Source organism: Cryptomeria japonica, chromosome 2 (genome assembly GCF_030272615.1).
Source record: "Cryptomeria japonica chromosome 2, Sugi_1.0, whole genome shotgun sequence".
Classification (NCBI taxonomy): Eukaryota; Viridiplantae; Streptophyta; class Pinopsida; order Cupressales; family Cupressaceae; genus Cryptomeria; species Cryptomeria japonica.
The window spans coordinates 316,551,539-316,567,856 of NC_081406.1; the positions used below are offsets into that span (position 1 = coordinate 316,551,539).

Consider the following 16,318-nt stretch of genomic DNA (forward strand, 5'->3'; position numbering starts at 1 on the left):
GTCACGGCCTGGAAAGTGACCTTGGCAAAACCCAAAAAAGTTTTGGGAGGATCAGGATATGTTTTTTCACTCTCATGCAAAATGGGGGGATGAAGTTGTAGACAAAAGTCCTAAATATTTAAGAAATGGGGGACTCAGAAACCAAGGACATTGCAGAACAGAGTATGGACTGAAAACAATTTGGCAGCACTGTCAAGAGAAAGAATGGCGTCCGAAAAAAATGCTCAGAAGTACAGAAAGTCTCTAGATAGAAATGAAAGCAGGAAAATGGAGAAAATATCTTTGATGATAGATAACAAAAGCTGGAATGACTCGGTTTCCTTTTTCCGGGAGAGGGGTTTTTTTGTCAAATGCTTTGGGTATTGGCCGGCGGTGGGAAAGATGAAGAGTTGGTGCACTAAAACCTAGAAATGCAATATCGAGCTTAAAACCCTTCCAAATGGTTTTTTCTTGGTAATAACAGAGGATAATAAGGATAAGCATGAAATATTGACTAATGGACCTTTTTTCATGGGTGGAAGGGGTTTGTACATTAGGGATTGGGAGCCAAATTTCAACCCAGTGCTAGCTCTGATAGAAATGGTACCTGTCTGGCTCAGATTATATAATCTACCCAGAGAATACTGGAATGAGGAGTTCTTTCAAGCATTGGGTAATAAACTGGGGTTCTTCATCCAAGTGGATGAGGCCATTGAGACCAAAGACTAGCATGTACGCACGAATATGTATTGGATGGAAACCCCACTACCCACTTCTTGAACAAGTGGAGATCATTACAAACACAGGACAATGGCTTCAAAAAATAGAGATGGAGGAGTCTAACGAAACCTGTCAACTTTGTAAAAAAGAAGGACATTCGGAGGAGACATGCCTTATAGGCCCAAAAGGGAAAGCGGTGGAGACAATGATAGAAGATGAGGTGAACTTTTTTGCAAGTAAGGTCAACACAAGCAAGGGAATGAGACCCTTGGAGGATGAGATCCAAGCCAATCAGAACCTTGTATTGCAGGGGGAGGTTTCGAAGGCCCCCATCATCACCGCCCTGGAAGCGGAAGAGAATGTTACCGAAGATGATATACTCAACAAGCATAGGGAGGCGGCAGGATGGGTGGAAGAGGCTATTACAAGAGTTGAGAAAGTAGTGGATATTCTGGATGAGGTTAATGCCAGGGCCGCCTCTCCTGCGGAAGCAGGTACCAATGTGGAGCTGAATCAACCTTTAGAAAAGGAAATGGGCTTGAGGTTGGATTGTGAGGAAGTCAAAGATAACAGAGAGCTGGAGGGAGCCGAGGAGGATGACGATTGGGGCTTGATGGATGAGGAGGACATTGTGGAAATACGAACCATAGAGCAATCGGAACCGACTTGTACTAAGATACGAATAGGAGAAAAGAGATTGAGGGGCAGAAAGTCAAACCAATTCAAAATTGTGATGGCTGGTAGTGTGAAAGGCCAAAGTAAATTGACAGTAGGGAAGGGAGTCACCCTTCCTGAAGGACAATGAAAATCATATCCTGGAATGTCGGGGCTGTAATGCCCTTGATAAATGCCGATTGATCAAGTGAGGGTTGGATCAATTAAGGCCAGATGTTGTTTTTCTTCAAGATACAAAGATGGACAATGGGGAAGAGAAGTCTCTTTTGGGGTCTTGGAAGCAGTGGTCGGGGGTCTTTGTGGATTCAGAAGGAGCCTCAAGAGGATTGGGTATCCTCTGGAATGCAAATATTCATAAGGTGGAGGAAGGTTTGGCCTCCAATATGTGGCAGGTATGTAAGTTACACTCTTACCCTCTAAATGTTGACTTCACAATAATCAATGTCTATGGACCATGTACATCCGGGTTGCAAAAAGGTTTTTGGAGATCCTTGTCCTCCCTCATTCGAGATTTGGAGGGGGGTCTCTTGATCATCGGGGGGGACTTCAATGCTATTTTGGAACTAAGTGAGAAATTGGGGGGCAAGGGTGAAATTCCTGCGAACCTTGTACACTTTCAAAATTTTGTGACAGAAAATGGCCTCAGGGAAATCAAGTCCAAGGAAGGTCAGTTTACATGGTCAAATCGAAGGATCTCTAGATAGCATGTTGCAGAGAAGCTGGACAGGTTCTTCTTAGGTGGGCCCTGGGTGGAAACTAATCTTCTTTGCTCCTCAAATATCCATTCAGTGGCTGCTTCTGACCACTTACCCGTTGAGCTATCTATAACCTTAGATGGTCCCCCCATCATATGCCCCTTTAAATTTGAAAAAATGTGGTTGAGAGATCAAAGTTTGAGGGATTTAATCAATGATTGGTGGTCAGGGGCTTCGAAGGTGAGTGGAACTAAGGCCTTTGTTTTTGTTAAGAAGCTGCAGTTCATCAAGTCTAAAATTAAAGAGTGGAACCGAGTGAAGTTTGGCAATATTTTTGCTAACAAAAGGGATCTGGAGGATAGAGTAGCAAGCTTGCAAGAAGGCATCATTCAAATGGGAATGACATCAAAGAAATTTTTGCAGGAACAAGAACTCAAAGGACAATATAGTGAGGTGCTAGCTCGAGAGGAGGTTTTTTGGAGGCAAAAATTGAGAGAGTGTTGGCTTAAGGAAGGGGATAGAAATACAAAATTCTTTCATAATTGGGTTAAGGTGAAAAGATCTAGGAACAAAATCATGACCATCCTCAATAGAGAGAATGTAGTATTAGACAAAGTGGATGATATCGATAAAGAGGCAGTGGAGTTCTTTCTAACTTTATTATCTAAGGATAATGATCCCGAGCTGGAGCAGCAGCAAGAAGGGCTGAATGTTATCTCGGAGTTGATAACAGATGCACAAAATTAGACACTGATGAAACCAATTCAATTTGAGGAGGTGAGAAAGGCGGTTTTTAGTATGGAAGGGGATAAAGCGCCAGGGCTGGACGGTTTCCCGACCTTTTTCTTTCAAAATTTCTGGGAGGTTGTGGGTTTTGAGGTTTGGGAAGTAGTGGAGGAATCTTGGAATAGGGCAAGTGTGGCAAAGGAGTTTTAACTGCACACTCATTGCCCTTATTCCTAAGGTGGAGCACCCTGCCAGTTTCAGTGAATTTCAACCAATTTCTTTATGCAACACCATCTACAAAATCATTTCTAAAGTGATGGAAAATAGATTGAAACCTTTATTAAGCCTAATTATCTCAGAAGAATAGAGTGGCTTTATTCCGGGAAGATCGATTATGGAAGGGATAATCATCGCGCATGAGGCAATTCACACAATTCGCCAAGCGAAGGTGGATCAAATGATGATTAAATTAGATATTAGAAAAGCTTATGACATGGTGGATAGGGAATTTCTTATCCAGGTATTGCAGAGGTTCGACTTCTCCAAAGAATGGATTAGTTGGATAAGGGCTTGCAAATGGGGGTTGTGGACTTCTATTTTGGTCAATGGTAGCCCCCAAGGCTTCTTTCAAATCTCACGGGGACTTAGGCAAGGGGATCCATTATCACCCTTCCTATTCATTATTCTAGCAGAAGTACTGGGAAGATTAATTCGATCACAGCAACGGCGAGGGAGATGGAAAGGCATCAAAATTGTGGAAGGGATGGACCCAGTGACTCATCAGCAATTTGCGGATGATACTCTACTCTGTGGACAGTCCTCACTTCAAGAGGCCCGAGTGATGAGAAAGACACTAGATATTTTCTGCAAAGCAAGTGGACAACAAGTTAATTGGTCCAAATCGGAAGCTATATTCTTTAATACATAAATAGGCAGACAACAAGCAATCTCAAACATCTTAGGGGTTAGAATGGGGACCCTTCCGGGAAATTTTTTGGGTACCCCCTTGTTTGGTGGTAGGAACAATCCGAGCCTGTGGAACAATCCGAGCCTGTGGAACAATCTCATTGATGCTTGTGCAAACTGATTAGAAGGTTGGAAGAGCAAATGGCTTTCGCTATCTGGGCGGATCTTGCTGCTGAAAGCGGTTCTTTCTACTCTTCCCATCTTCTCCATGACAACCCTTAAGATTCCGGAGAAAGTGATTAATTTTATTAACAAGGGAATGAGAAAATTTCTGTGGAATGGCAAAGAGGCAAATGACAAAATTCCTTTGGTAGCTTGGGACAAAGTTTGTCAAGACAAACAGGCAGGGGGAGTAGGACTGAGAAACTGGAAACTGTTAAATGAAGCTATGGGGGCAAAAGTGCTTTGGCAGATCTATGCTAAGCCAAACCAGAAATGGGTTCAAATCCTAAAGCATAAATATCTAGACCAGATGAGCAGGGAATGAATTTTCACAAGTTCAGTTTTACCAAAAGGCTCAACCATATGGAATTTTATTTCCTCATGTAGACATGTTATCACTAAACATCTCACATGGGAAATAGGTAATGGGTCAAAGGCCAATTTCTGGATAGATTCATGGGAAGGGAGACCAACTCTTTTAGATAGGCAAGATAGTGAGAACATTAGGTAGGTGACCAACTATCAATGGGGAGAGAAGGTAGGAGATTTTCTCTTGAGGAAGAGAGTGCAAGGGGTGGATGTGTGTGAATGGAAAGAGGTAAAAAATCTCCCTTTACTAGCAAATCAGAAGGAGATTCTAAAGAGAATCTTGCAGGAGTACACCCCCATGCTATCCGCAAAGGAGGACACTATGAGATGGTGTGGCTCAAAATCGGGAGAGTACTCGGTAAATATTGGATACAATATCCTCATCAAAATGGAGGAAAAAAAGGAGTGGCCTCTAAAGCTGGTGTGGAGTTCCCCAGTTCTTCCAAAAGTAGGAGTCTTTACCTGGCTTGCTCTGAAAAAGCGCATCCTAACAGGCGAAAGATTGAGCAGATTAGGGTTCTTGGGCCCTTTCAGATGTGTAATGTGTAAGAAGGCAGATGAATCCCTGGACCACTTGCTCTTACAATGTGAGGAAGCACAAATGGTATGGAATTTCCTGTTAGGGAAGTTAGGCTGGCAAACTCCCCTTCCTAATTCAGTCTTTGAACTTCTCTCTAGCTGGAATATACAGAGTCACATATCAGTCTTCTCTAGTGTCTGGTTAGTGGCGCCATCCCTTGTAGTATGGGAGATTTGGAAGGAAAGGAACAGAAGGATATTCCAAGAGAAAGAGGAATCATCGGCGAGCTTGTTATCAAGGGTTGAAAGAGAAATATCAGAATCAGTGTCAGCAGCAGCTAGAAATCATAGCTTAACAAAATATCCTTATTCCAGTGAAGACAATTTTATCCAAGCAAACTGGCCACTTGTGAATTGCCAACCCGTTAATGGGTCCTGGAGGGTTAGTCCCCTTTCGGAACCAACAAAAGATGAGGTTAAATGGGAACCGCCAACAAAGGAGTAGATTAAAATTAATTTTGATGGGGCCTCTAGGGGGAATCCGGGTATCTCAGGAGTGGGAGTAGTTGAAAGAGATGATAAAGGGGTTATCCTATTCAAGGGGGCTTGACGACTACAGAATGGGACAAATAACGAAGCGGAAGCACATGTGGCACTAATGGCTATGGAATTGGCCATAAACATGAAAGTGTCAAAATTACATTTGGAAGGGGATTCCCAAGTGGTTATCAACACAATAGCGAAAGGTAACACCCCTTCATGGAAACTATCTCATTGGGTGGAGATAATACGCAAAAAACTCACCTCTTTTGAAGCTTTTCGGGTTTCCCATGTCAGGAGAAGTGCTAATGCAGTGGCAGACCTCCTCTCAAATGCTGGATGTGATAGGACATGCCAAGTGGCCAAGTGGTGGAAGGGTAATGGTAGTGTATGGAAGTGGTATTAATGCAGTTCGTGAAGCTACAAACCAGTAAGCATGCTAGACGGTTCGCAAGGACGAGTAATCACTATCACTGGCATAATAATTAATGTGGCAGTTCAAAAGCACAGAGTCTTGGTTCGAGACAATGGCAGTGGGCAGGAAATCTGCCATGAAATCTCTTTCCATTTATTTCACAGATCATGCATTTATACCTAGCCGCAAACGATGGCGGATTTATAAGTAATTTGACATTTGTGCAATGTATTCGCCAAAAACCGGATTAATGAAGGTTGTTTGTGTCTTTGCAGTTTAGTTTTTCTAGTTTAACAGGTTGCGAGTAGGTTCAATGGAGGCTAATTTCACGCTCTGAACAGAGAAGAAATTGGTCCCTTTCCTGGGAACGATTTCGGACAAGCGTCTGTAAGGTCTTTTCAAATACAAGGAAGATAAGTTGTGGAGTGCTGCTCGATTAATGCTGGGGGAGGAATTGGTGCATATCCATTTCCAGTACAGAACAAATATGGAGGTCTACTCTTTGATAATGGCCTGGGCATGTGAATTTGAGCCCAAAGTGGAGAAAGTCAAGCTAACAATGAAAAAGCTTGTTGATGGGGATTACTTAATTAATCTTGATTCCATCCTGGAATGGGTGATCCCCCAGACAGGAATTCGCATCTGGGAAGGCGAAGCAGAGGAGGAGATACTACCGTTTGTTAGGGGACCAGTGAGTCGTTTAAAGGAGCAATGCAGGGAATGAGCTCGCATTGGCTAGGAAGCCATGAAGCTCTATGTCAAGTTGATATGAATAGATGAGGTCCTTAAGGCACTTAAGGTGGTGGCGCGCATGGAGGTGGGAAGAGAGCTCCGGGACCGATTCGAGGAGGGGAGAGCGGTACAGTTCCTATCTAGCCTGGAAGGTGACCCAGACTTTGGGAACTTGGACTGTATTCCGAAGATGAAGTCTGAAGCGACCAAAGGGAAAGCCTTGGCAGATATCGATGATGAGGAGAGGAAGATGCCGAACCAGAGCGACTCGGATTAAGCGACCACGGTGCAAAAATCTGTGTTTTTTGCTTTTTGCCTTCGTTGGTTTTTAAAAACAATTTTTTTTATGGATTACTATAATATTTCATGCATGAATGCACAGTACTGTGTTACTTCTTTTTCTGTTTTTGTTGGAACTTTGTATAGTAGGTTTGAACTGAATTTGGGTTGATGTTGATATCCGTTTGGCCCTTGTAGATTGTAACTATTTTCTTGAAAATTAATATATCCAAAATTACCGATCAAAAAAAAAAAAAAAAAAAAGAAAAATTAAAATGTCCTTAAGCTCCACGTATAACAAAATAATGGTTATTAATGGCACACATGACACATTTTAAAATTTTCCTATGTTTTTTTTAACAAATCGGCTAGATGGGGTAAACCATTGAGATGTTAATAAAAAATGGTAAAATTTTCAATGTCTATTTAATTCTATTGCAAGCAACGAGGGGGGCAGATGTTGGTGATTCGTCTGTTTATTAAAGCTAGCGTTAAACTTAAATTTTACTAAACACAACAATAACAAAAAAAAAAATACAAGGAGAAATGTTCATTGTTACGGTTTCTAAAGGCTTATACAGAAGGGGCTAGATGGCCAACCTGGATCACATGTCATATACCGAGGCAATGTTGGCAAATATTTTGGAACCCCCAAACAAGGTGGAGTGAGTTAAAATGTGAAGCCATCATCCCAAGGAAAGGTGAAAAAATAGTGCGTTCATCTTGATAAAATGGAAACATATATTAATGAGTACATGGGCCATTGCTTAGACGGGTTAAGGAATAGAGACATCAACCACAGGAGGAAAAATCAATGGCTAAAAGAGTTTTAATCATCTTGCATCCATTTTAGTAATCTATGAATCATTGATTTTAAAAAGAAGACAATCCATTTCATATAGGAGACACCTTCGGTGTAATTATGGTAAATTATTGTCAATAATTTTGATTGTCAATTGCACTTTGGTGTGCAATGGATATGCTGAAGAGGTATGGAGGGTCAAATAGGAAAAAAATTGGTCTATTTCTTGCATACATTTGTAGAATGAATGAGGTCAATTTGTAGACCATTTAGCAAATGATGTTTGTGCAATAAAGGGCTTAGTGGAGTAGTGATGCTACTTGAAATAGGGGTAGAAACACCATTAATACAAAACCTTTGAATGAGTAAGATAAATAGACTCCATTATCAATAGATTTGTGCTATGTTTGGAAGAGAGAGATAAGGTAAGTAGATAGAGGAAAAAATAGAGTAAGATACAAAGAACAAAGAGAGAGGACCTAAAAAGGAGATATAACATGTGCGAAGAGGGAAGAGGTAGATAGAGAGACATATTGACATGAGAGAGAGAGAGAGAGAGAGAGAGAGAGAGAGAGAGAGAGAGAGAGAGAGAGAGAGAGAGAGAGAGAGAGTTAAAACTTCATCTAAAGAGTATAATAGTTAAAATTGCATCTATAACGTCTAACAAAATCCCCTTCCATGATGTTATGGTGGATGCCATTTTGTAGGTGTTGAACTCCATTAATAAAGTTTTGTGATAGGAATTGTTGTGAATGGATTTTCAATAAAACCATTCGTGAATCATTTATTGAGGTAGGGAATGACAATGATGTCGCCATTTAGTTGTAGAGTTTTGTGGTTAGTATAGGAAATGACTACATTTGATGTCAATTCAATGAATGAAATACAACAAACATTCAACTGTCAAGATAATTTGAATCATCTTGCACTCTATCTTCAACAGTCTATATTGTAGATGCACAAACTCAGCCAAACTGTATCATAAAATTCTATCACACAAACTTCATATCCACAAAGCATGTGATGAATTTGTGCACTCCAAATTGATCGAGATTCACATATTCAACTCAAAGATAATAACCACTTGTCATAAAATTCTAAAGAATGAATACATCTAGACTGTCTATTTTACTATACCAAAATGATTAAAATCTACTTAATATTAAAATTATTTATTTTCTATCATCCTAAAACTAAATATGTTTCATATTACATTTACTTTTAGCTTAAAATACAATATTTTAATATTATTACTCTGATAATTTTTTATATTAATCAAAATTAATTACAAACATTCAACTGTCAAGATAATATGAATCATCTTGCACTATGTCTTCAACAATCTATATCGTTGATCTAATAACCACTTGTCATAAAATTCTAAACAATGAATACATCTATGCTGTCTATTTTACTATACCCAAATGATTCAAATCTACTTAATATTAAAATTATTCATTTTCTATCATCTTAAAACTAAATATGTTTCATATTACATTTACTTTTAACTTAATATATAATATTTTAATATTATTACTCCTACAATTTTTTATATTAATAAAAAATAATTGAATTAAAATATATAAATTTTGTTGAATTGGCCTAAATAAGCCATGGAGAAAGGTTAACCTATATAGAATTAAGTAATGTTATTTTTTTTACCTTCTCCGTATAGAATAACAAATTCACTTCATGATATCTTTTGACATGAATTATTAAAACAATATTGGTAACTGACAGGAAAAGGATAAGATGATCTTCCTCTATTTATTGGAACGGGGTTTGACTTTTGAGTGATACATGTATTGCAATTTAATTTCAACTGCAACGTATAATCTTTTCCTACCAGCAACGTCAGTGCGTTATAAATACACCGAAAAGACTTTAGGTAAGAAATTCAGGAAAAAAGGACGACAAAAAACTAACATTTACGCAAATAACAACGAGGACCAAAAAGTGCGAAGAGGGATGGACAGTGGGTGACGCCGGAAACAATGAGAGCGGTAAAAAACTTAGACGAAAAATCTAATGGCCCATAGCATTTGAATCGTCTTGCAACCCTCCTCGTTTATTAGCTGTCGTCGATCACGAAAATCAATTCGTCCATTTCAAGTAAGGAAACGCCTTCGGCGTAATAATAATTAATAATAATGAAACAATTTGTCCACACTTATGTTATTCACTAACTTCTTTTTTGGAAATTTGCTTTTGTGTTTACACACACCCTTATATATTGAGTATGCAATAGAATTTTCCATTATTTCATTTTTGCATCCAAACTGATGTTTTCGAATTTCAACACTTTTTCAACTATCAAGACCACTTGAGCTTATCCCTTCTGAAATTGCATCAGACACTTTTAGTGTTGGATAAATTTTTAGAATACATTACAAGATAGTTTATTTATTTATTTATTTTTAGTTCAAGGAAATTAGTACTTATATCATGGGATAATTATATTTCTATTTTTTGTAACATTTTAGGATTTGTTTTTTTTTGGGTATGGATTTAATTTTACTCTTTTTTTTATTATTCTTTGAATTGTTGAGTTTAGTTTTGTCTATTTTGTTATATGGATGGGTAGTTTTTAGAAATGTGGTAGAGAATTGTCAATATATCATTAAAAATATTTTTTCTTAAATCAATCTTTGGAAACTTAAATAAAAAGATTAAAAGCTATAAATTTCAGTTGTGCAGTTTCTTCTACAATGAATGTGTAAATCTGAATGCAAATTAGTGCTCCAATGAAAGTGTCTCCAATATGTTTATTCATAAAAGTGAGTGATATTTTCTTGATGATTAAATGAGTGCAATTGAATACAATTAAATACCAAGACATAGTAACAATTCAGACAAATCCATATTTATTTGACTCTCAACTAGTGAAATGGATGGAAGTCAACTTAATTTAATTTATTTATTTTGAAAAGGTTAGATTTCATGAGGTCAACCCCACACTCATATAAGTGACCTAATAAGATGGAACAATACATTTTTTGCATAGAGTAAATGTCTAATCATAGGTTAGTGCACTATATGCGGTCTATATAGAAAGGTGTGCAAATATGAGTAATATATGAATAAATGTATGAGAATAAGTGGTGTATGGCGATAAGTGAAAGCTAGGAGATTGAGCCCAACTTTATATAATAGTAGACCATTTGTTGATATATAATTGTATCAACACATTGTAATGGAAATTTCTCTTGAGTTATTAATTACCCTACAATTATATGCTTGCCACCCTTTTTTCTAAAATAAAAAATATTAATCAAATTTTTTGTCTTCATACTAAATATATTTCTATTATTAAAACAAGATATATTTTATGTCTTGGTAATTTGTCTATTGATTTGAGCATAGAGACAATGACCAAATTAATTATAACGACGTAATTATTAAAAAAAATTATTGACATTTGTCCGCTTAATTTATGAGTTTAAAAAAAGTTGGCTTCTTAACCTTACCAAACCACAAAAATGGTAGCAACCTTATCTTACAAACTTACATTCTTGCATTGATTTGGGATAATATTTCTATATCATGAAAAATCTTTAGACTTAACATGTTTGTCAAAGAATCAATTTTATGGCCTTTCCTACTAATCCCTTAAAGGAAATCAAAGGCATTGTGTACTTTATTACACATTTTAGTTTAAGGAAATCATTCTCACAATTTGACATGCGATTCCCAAGCCCACTTCTCTTGAGACTATTAGTTATGCACTATAAGCATTCTTAGAAACAATACAAATTCTCTTTATTATTTCTACTTAAAATAAAAGAAGGATGCCATCTTAAATAAGACAACATATGAAAAGAATTAATAACTATCTATCAAGTATTATCTATTCTAAAAACCATAATTAATGAATCACTAATTAAAACATCATAATTTCAAAGTCACAATTTAGCTTATGTAAGAAGACTTTAGAGTTTAATATCTAATTGTTAAAATCTACTTCTTTGTATTAACTCTATCACCCATATTAAAATTATCTTAGAGACAATTTGTTGTATTTACTTCATAAGACAATCAACACAAAAAAGTCTTATATTGTAAGAGTAAAAAACATAAAAAGGGTGTCTTTTATTTCAATTAATTCACAATTGTATCCATTCATTGATTTTGGCTACCTAGTTTATTTATAATTATGTTTTAAGTTCTTTTCTCTTGCTAAAACTATTTAATTATTATCTGATTAACAATTTACTTTATTAAAAGGGTGAAAAAAATAAAAAATAATTATATTAAATATTACCTTTGACAACCACCATATGCAACCAATTGATGATTTAAGTAACACAATTTCAATTTTCAATTTAACTTATGTAAGAAAAAATTAAAGTCTAGTTACATCTGTTTGTCCTATATAGTTCTTTTTGTAAAATCCATTATCTATATTAATTTGTTAGTTAATATCAAACTCATAAACAATTTATTGCATTTACTTCATAGACAAAAAAACATAAAAAAAATATTTCATGAGAGGGAAAATACAAAAAATAAGCTTTCTTTTATTTTTCTCAATTAATTCAAACTTGTCTTCATTCATTGATTTTGGTTGCTTGGTTGATTTATTAAATTAAAATAGTTTTTTTTTTTTTCAAAAAGCTATGAGATGTGGGCTCGCTCCTATATTACATAGAAACCAAAAAAAGAATAATGGCTTTAGACCTAAAAATGGGGAGTTATAAAGAAAGAAAGATTGAAAGAAACACACAGACATACCAAATGAAGACCAAATCAACCATACACAAATCATCTACAAGAAACTACACTTGGGCTCAACAGATTAGTCTTTCTTTTGTTTCCTCTTGCTCTTGGTGAGGAGTGCTTCCATAGTCCATTGGTTGCCATCATTCATCACATCCAAATCTTCCATCCTCAATATTTTCACATCTGATTTCCTTCTCCCTCGCTTACCATTCTTTCCAAAGTTTGGCTTTGAAATCTTGCTATCAGTTTGGGATATAGTGTAGATATCTAAACAAGTCAAGTCATCAACCTAATAAAAAAGAATCCCATCATCTTTAGCAAGAGCCAACCAATTCTTCTCCTCATTAGATGCCAAAATGGTCTTGCTAATCAAGAACGTTTGTATCCATAATAGTAGGAAGGGAAAGACTCTAGGGAACAATTCCAACTACCTCATTGTTTGGAGGAGTTGAAGAACACTCTTCCATGAAAAACTTCATGATTCCTCTTAATGAAATCAGCATTTGAACTGCCCTCTTTTTAGATCCATCTCTTGAGATTTAGGCCACAAAAATCATTGATAATCTTTGCATGACAACCAACAATCATGTGCCCAAGATGATTTCAATTTAAGCAACATTATAGAAGCCCCTCATAATTAATATATTGCAGACAAGAACTTAGAGAAGAGTTGATATGGACCATGTGAGGAAGTGGCCTGGAAATATCAAACATGGTCCCCCAAATTCTCAAATATCCCCTCATTGAATAAGATATACCAAGAACCGACTATCAAGATATTTATATGCTTGTCCTTGATGTCTACAAAGGCATCACACTCCATAATAAAGTGTTTCATTTATTTCTTTGTCCTAGTAGTGAAAAAATACACATGCTTTCTTCTCATGCGAGACCTTTTCCAAGTTACCTTGTTTCATATTAAAGTTGATGAGATTTTTTTCTCTTATTTCTCAAAAACCCTAGACCCACCATCAATAAAAAAATCTCTTAAAAATAGCCATAATTAAAAATCCTTACACCTCATAAAAATATTCCATTTTAATAAAAACTACAAATAAATATGTCACATACCTCATAAAAACCATTTCATTTTAATGTTTTAGCTCTTATTTCTTAAAATCCCCAACCCATCATCAATGAAAACATCTCTTAGAAATAGCCATAATTCAAAATCCTTACACCTCATACAATCTATTCCATTTCAATAAAAACTGCAAATGAAGATGCCACATTTGCCTTCCAAATTCTTACACTTGCAAAAAACAAATTTCAAGGTTAAAATAGTGCATTGCGAATGAATACTAGCTAAAGAGTAAATCCTTACACCTCATACAAAATATTTAAATCACTTACAAATAGACATACTTCAATAAAATGCAATAATGCTCAAGGGTAAAATAGTGTAAAATATACCTCAATCAACAAATACAAGCTAGGAAGCAAACCTCAATGGTGAAATAAAAGCAACCACTTTTAACCATAAAAAACTGCAAGCATGCCTTGGTTAGAAAATAATATTTTCAATAAGCACTACAAATAAATGTGCCACATCCAACTACCAATTTCTTAGTGCTTTCAAAAAACTATGTCGTTTTAATAAAAATTTACAAATAAATTATAACATATTTGCAATAAAAACCAAAATCTTATACCTCATATATAACATATTTGCATCTCTTGCAAATAGTTGTAATTTGATAAAATGCAACAAGGACAAGGGCAAAAACCTATAAAATTATCTGAATTAGAAAATGCAACCTAGCAAGAAAGCCTCAACATTGAAATAAAAGCAACCCCTTAATCAAAAACCATTGTGATCAAGCCTTAATCAGAAAACAATACTTTTAATAAACACTACAAATAAATGTGAAAACAATATTTCTAATAAACACTGCAACTAGATGTGCAACATCTAGCTACCAAATACTATGTATTTTCAATAGACACTAAAAATAAATATGCCACATTTAGCCATGTTTAAAACTACAAATAAATATCCCACATTCACCTACTAGATTTTTTCACTTGCAAAAAAAAATTTCAAGCTTAAAACAACAAATTGCAAATGAATCCTAGTGAAAGAGAAAATACTTGTACCTCATCAAAACTATTTACATCTCTTACAAATAGCCATAATTCGATAAAATGCAACAACATACTAGTGAAAAAATAATGTGAAATATACCTGAACAAGCAAATGTAAGCTAGGAAGCAAGCCTCAATGGTGAGATAAAAGAAACCACTTAATCAAAAAACACTGCAAGCAAGCCTTAACGAGAAAATAATACTTCCAATAAACGCTTAAAATGAATTAAAAACCAAGACTTTTGATAAACATTGCAAATAAATGCACCACACTCAACCACCAATCTTCCAATAGATGTGCTTGTGATGAAGTAAATTCATTTAACAATTGTTCGCTTGCAAAAATAAGTAGTTGTTCCTCCACACATGTTGACAATTAACTTTTAATTTGAAAAAATAAATTTTAGGAAGGCCACACCATCATTAGTCTTTGAGATGTGTGTTGTCGAAAAATGTGGCTAGCGAAATTTCTCGACTAGTTGACACTTTACCGGGCTAAAAGCCCAAACAAATAATGAAATCATTTGACAGTTATAGATTTAGAATTTCTCAATCATTGAAAGTATTGCTCTTTAATTGTTTTGTAATCAAGGAATGCTCGTAAGGTTTTGTGCTAAGTAGTTGCATCTGAATGGTCTCCAAATTATGAAGTTACAATCTATATATTTTATATTTACATAGCTACCTAGACACTCAATATATATTTCCATAGCCTAATATATATACCCACATAAGTGAGTGTATATATCAAACTATTGAACATTTACATTGAAACCTTATCTACAAGTCTCAATATCGCTACTATTAAAGTATTGTTCCCTCATTGCTCTTTGATCAAGGTTTGCTCATAGTCTCTTTTGTTTAAGTCATTGCATGTGAATGAGTAATTACACAAAATTTATACCATTTTTTTTACATTAACTTGAGCTATGTGACTAATAGAGTTTTCTAAACATATCTACGAAAGAACAAGCACATCATTTTATTGATTAGATTGACATATCAAGTAAGATGTGCTTTATTATTGAGTACATGCTTTTATATTTATTATTCTTTGTATAATTGAATTCTCACTCTATTTACAAAACCTAAAATCTTCCAACATGAACTACTTAATAATGGCTCTACCTATATTGTACAATTATGTCAACAATTTTAAATATGCACAATATGTCAAAACTTCTCAAATACTTATTTTTTGTTATATATTTTTCTAGGCTTTTGATTGCTACAAGTATCTCAATCCGGAGTTGAAATGCACCACAATGCTCCAACTAAAGTTGCCTTATCAAGTAAGTCCTTCTTTCTGTGGTTATGTCTCTTGATTTTGAAATAAATTTATTTCACAACTGTTCACTTCAAAAAAAAAATGCAAGACTAAAGTAGCACACTCCAAAATAATACCTACCAAAAACAACAATAGTGATCAATTTCATATTCCTTGTACCTCATGAAGCCTTGAAATCTATGCAATTCTATCTTCAAACATGCTATGGTTGGGACAACACAAGCAATTTCATGAGTCATTGTTTCCCCAAACTTATTAGAGCAATGGTATAGTGGTCTTTCAGATTTTCTCAAAATATATTTCAAGTTCTTTTCCCCCCCTTCTAAACAATATACTTTAATTTTATTTTTTTTGCTTAGTAATAATCATGATTTTATTGCTATAATAAAAGAAGTATAGAAGTCCTATTCTCAAAAAACTTCCAACCACCACATCGAAATTTCCTACATGGCATTCAACCAAACAACCTCATCCTCAAAATAAGTTCATCTACAGTTATAACTGTTCAACAAAAAGCCTAAAAAAACCCATATACATCAAAAAACAAAATAAAGTGGGTTTAACCGCAACGATCAACAGTAACAGAACTCGACACCAAAACTACACATGCAACACCATGAAAAACAGGAAATCTAAAGGAAACTGCC

The 16,318-nt window shown here is 35.4% G+C and overlaps 1 protein-coding gene across 1 annotated transcript; it reads left to right on the forward strand.

Moving 5' to 3' along the window:
• Positions 1–4,680: 4,680 nt before the first annotated feature.
• On the forward strand, positions 4,681–5,316 carry LOC131860126 (uncharacterized). The gene has a single exon (XM_059214496.1). The coding sequence runs from the start codon at positions 4,681–4,683 to the stop codon at positions 5,314–5,316; it is 636 nt and encodes a 211-aa protein (XP_059070479.1).
• The last annotated feature ends 11,002 nt before the right edge of the window (positions 5,317–16,318 follow it).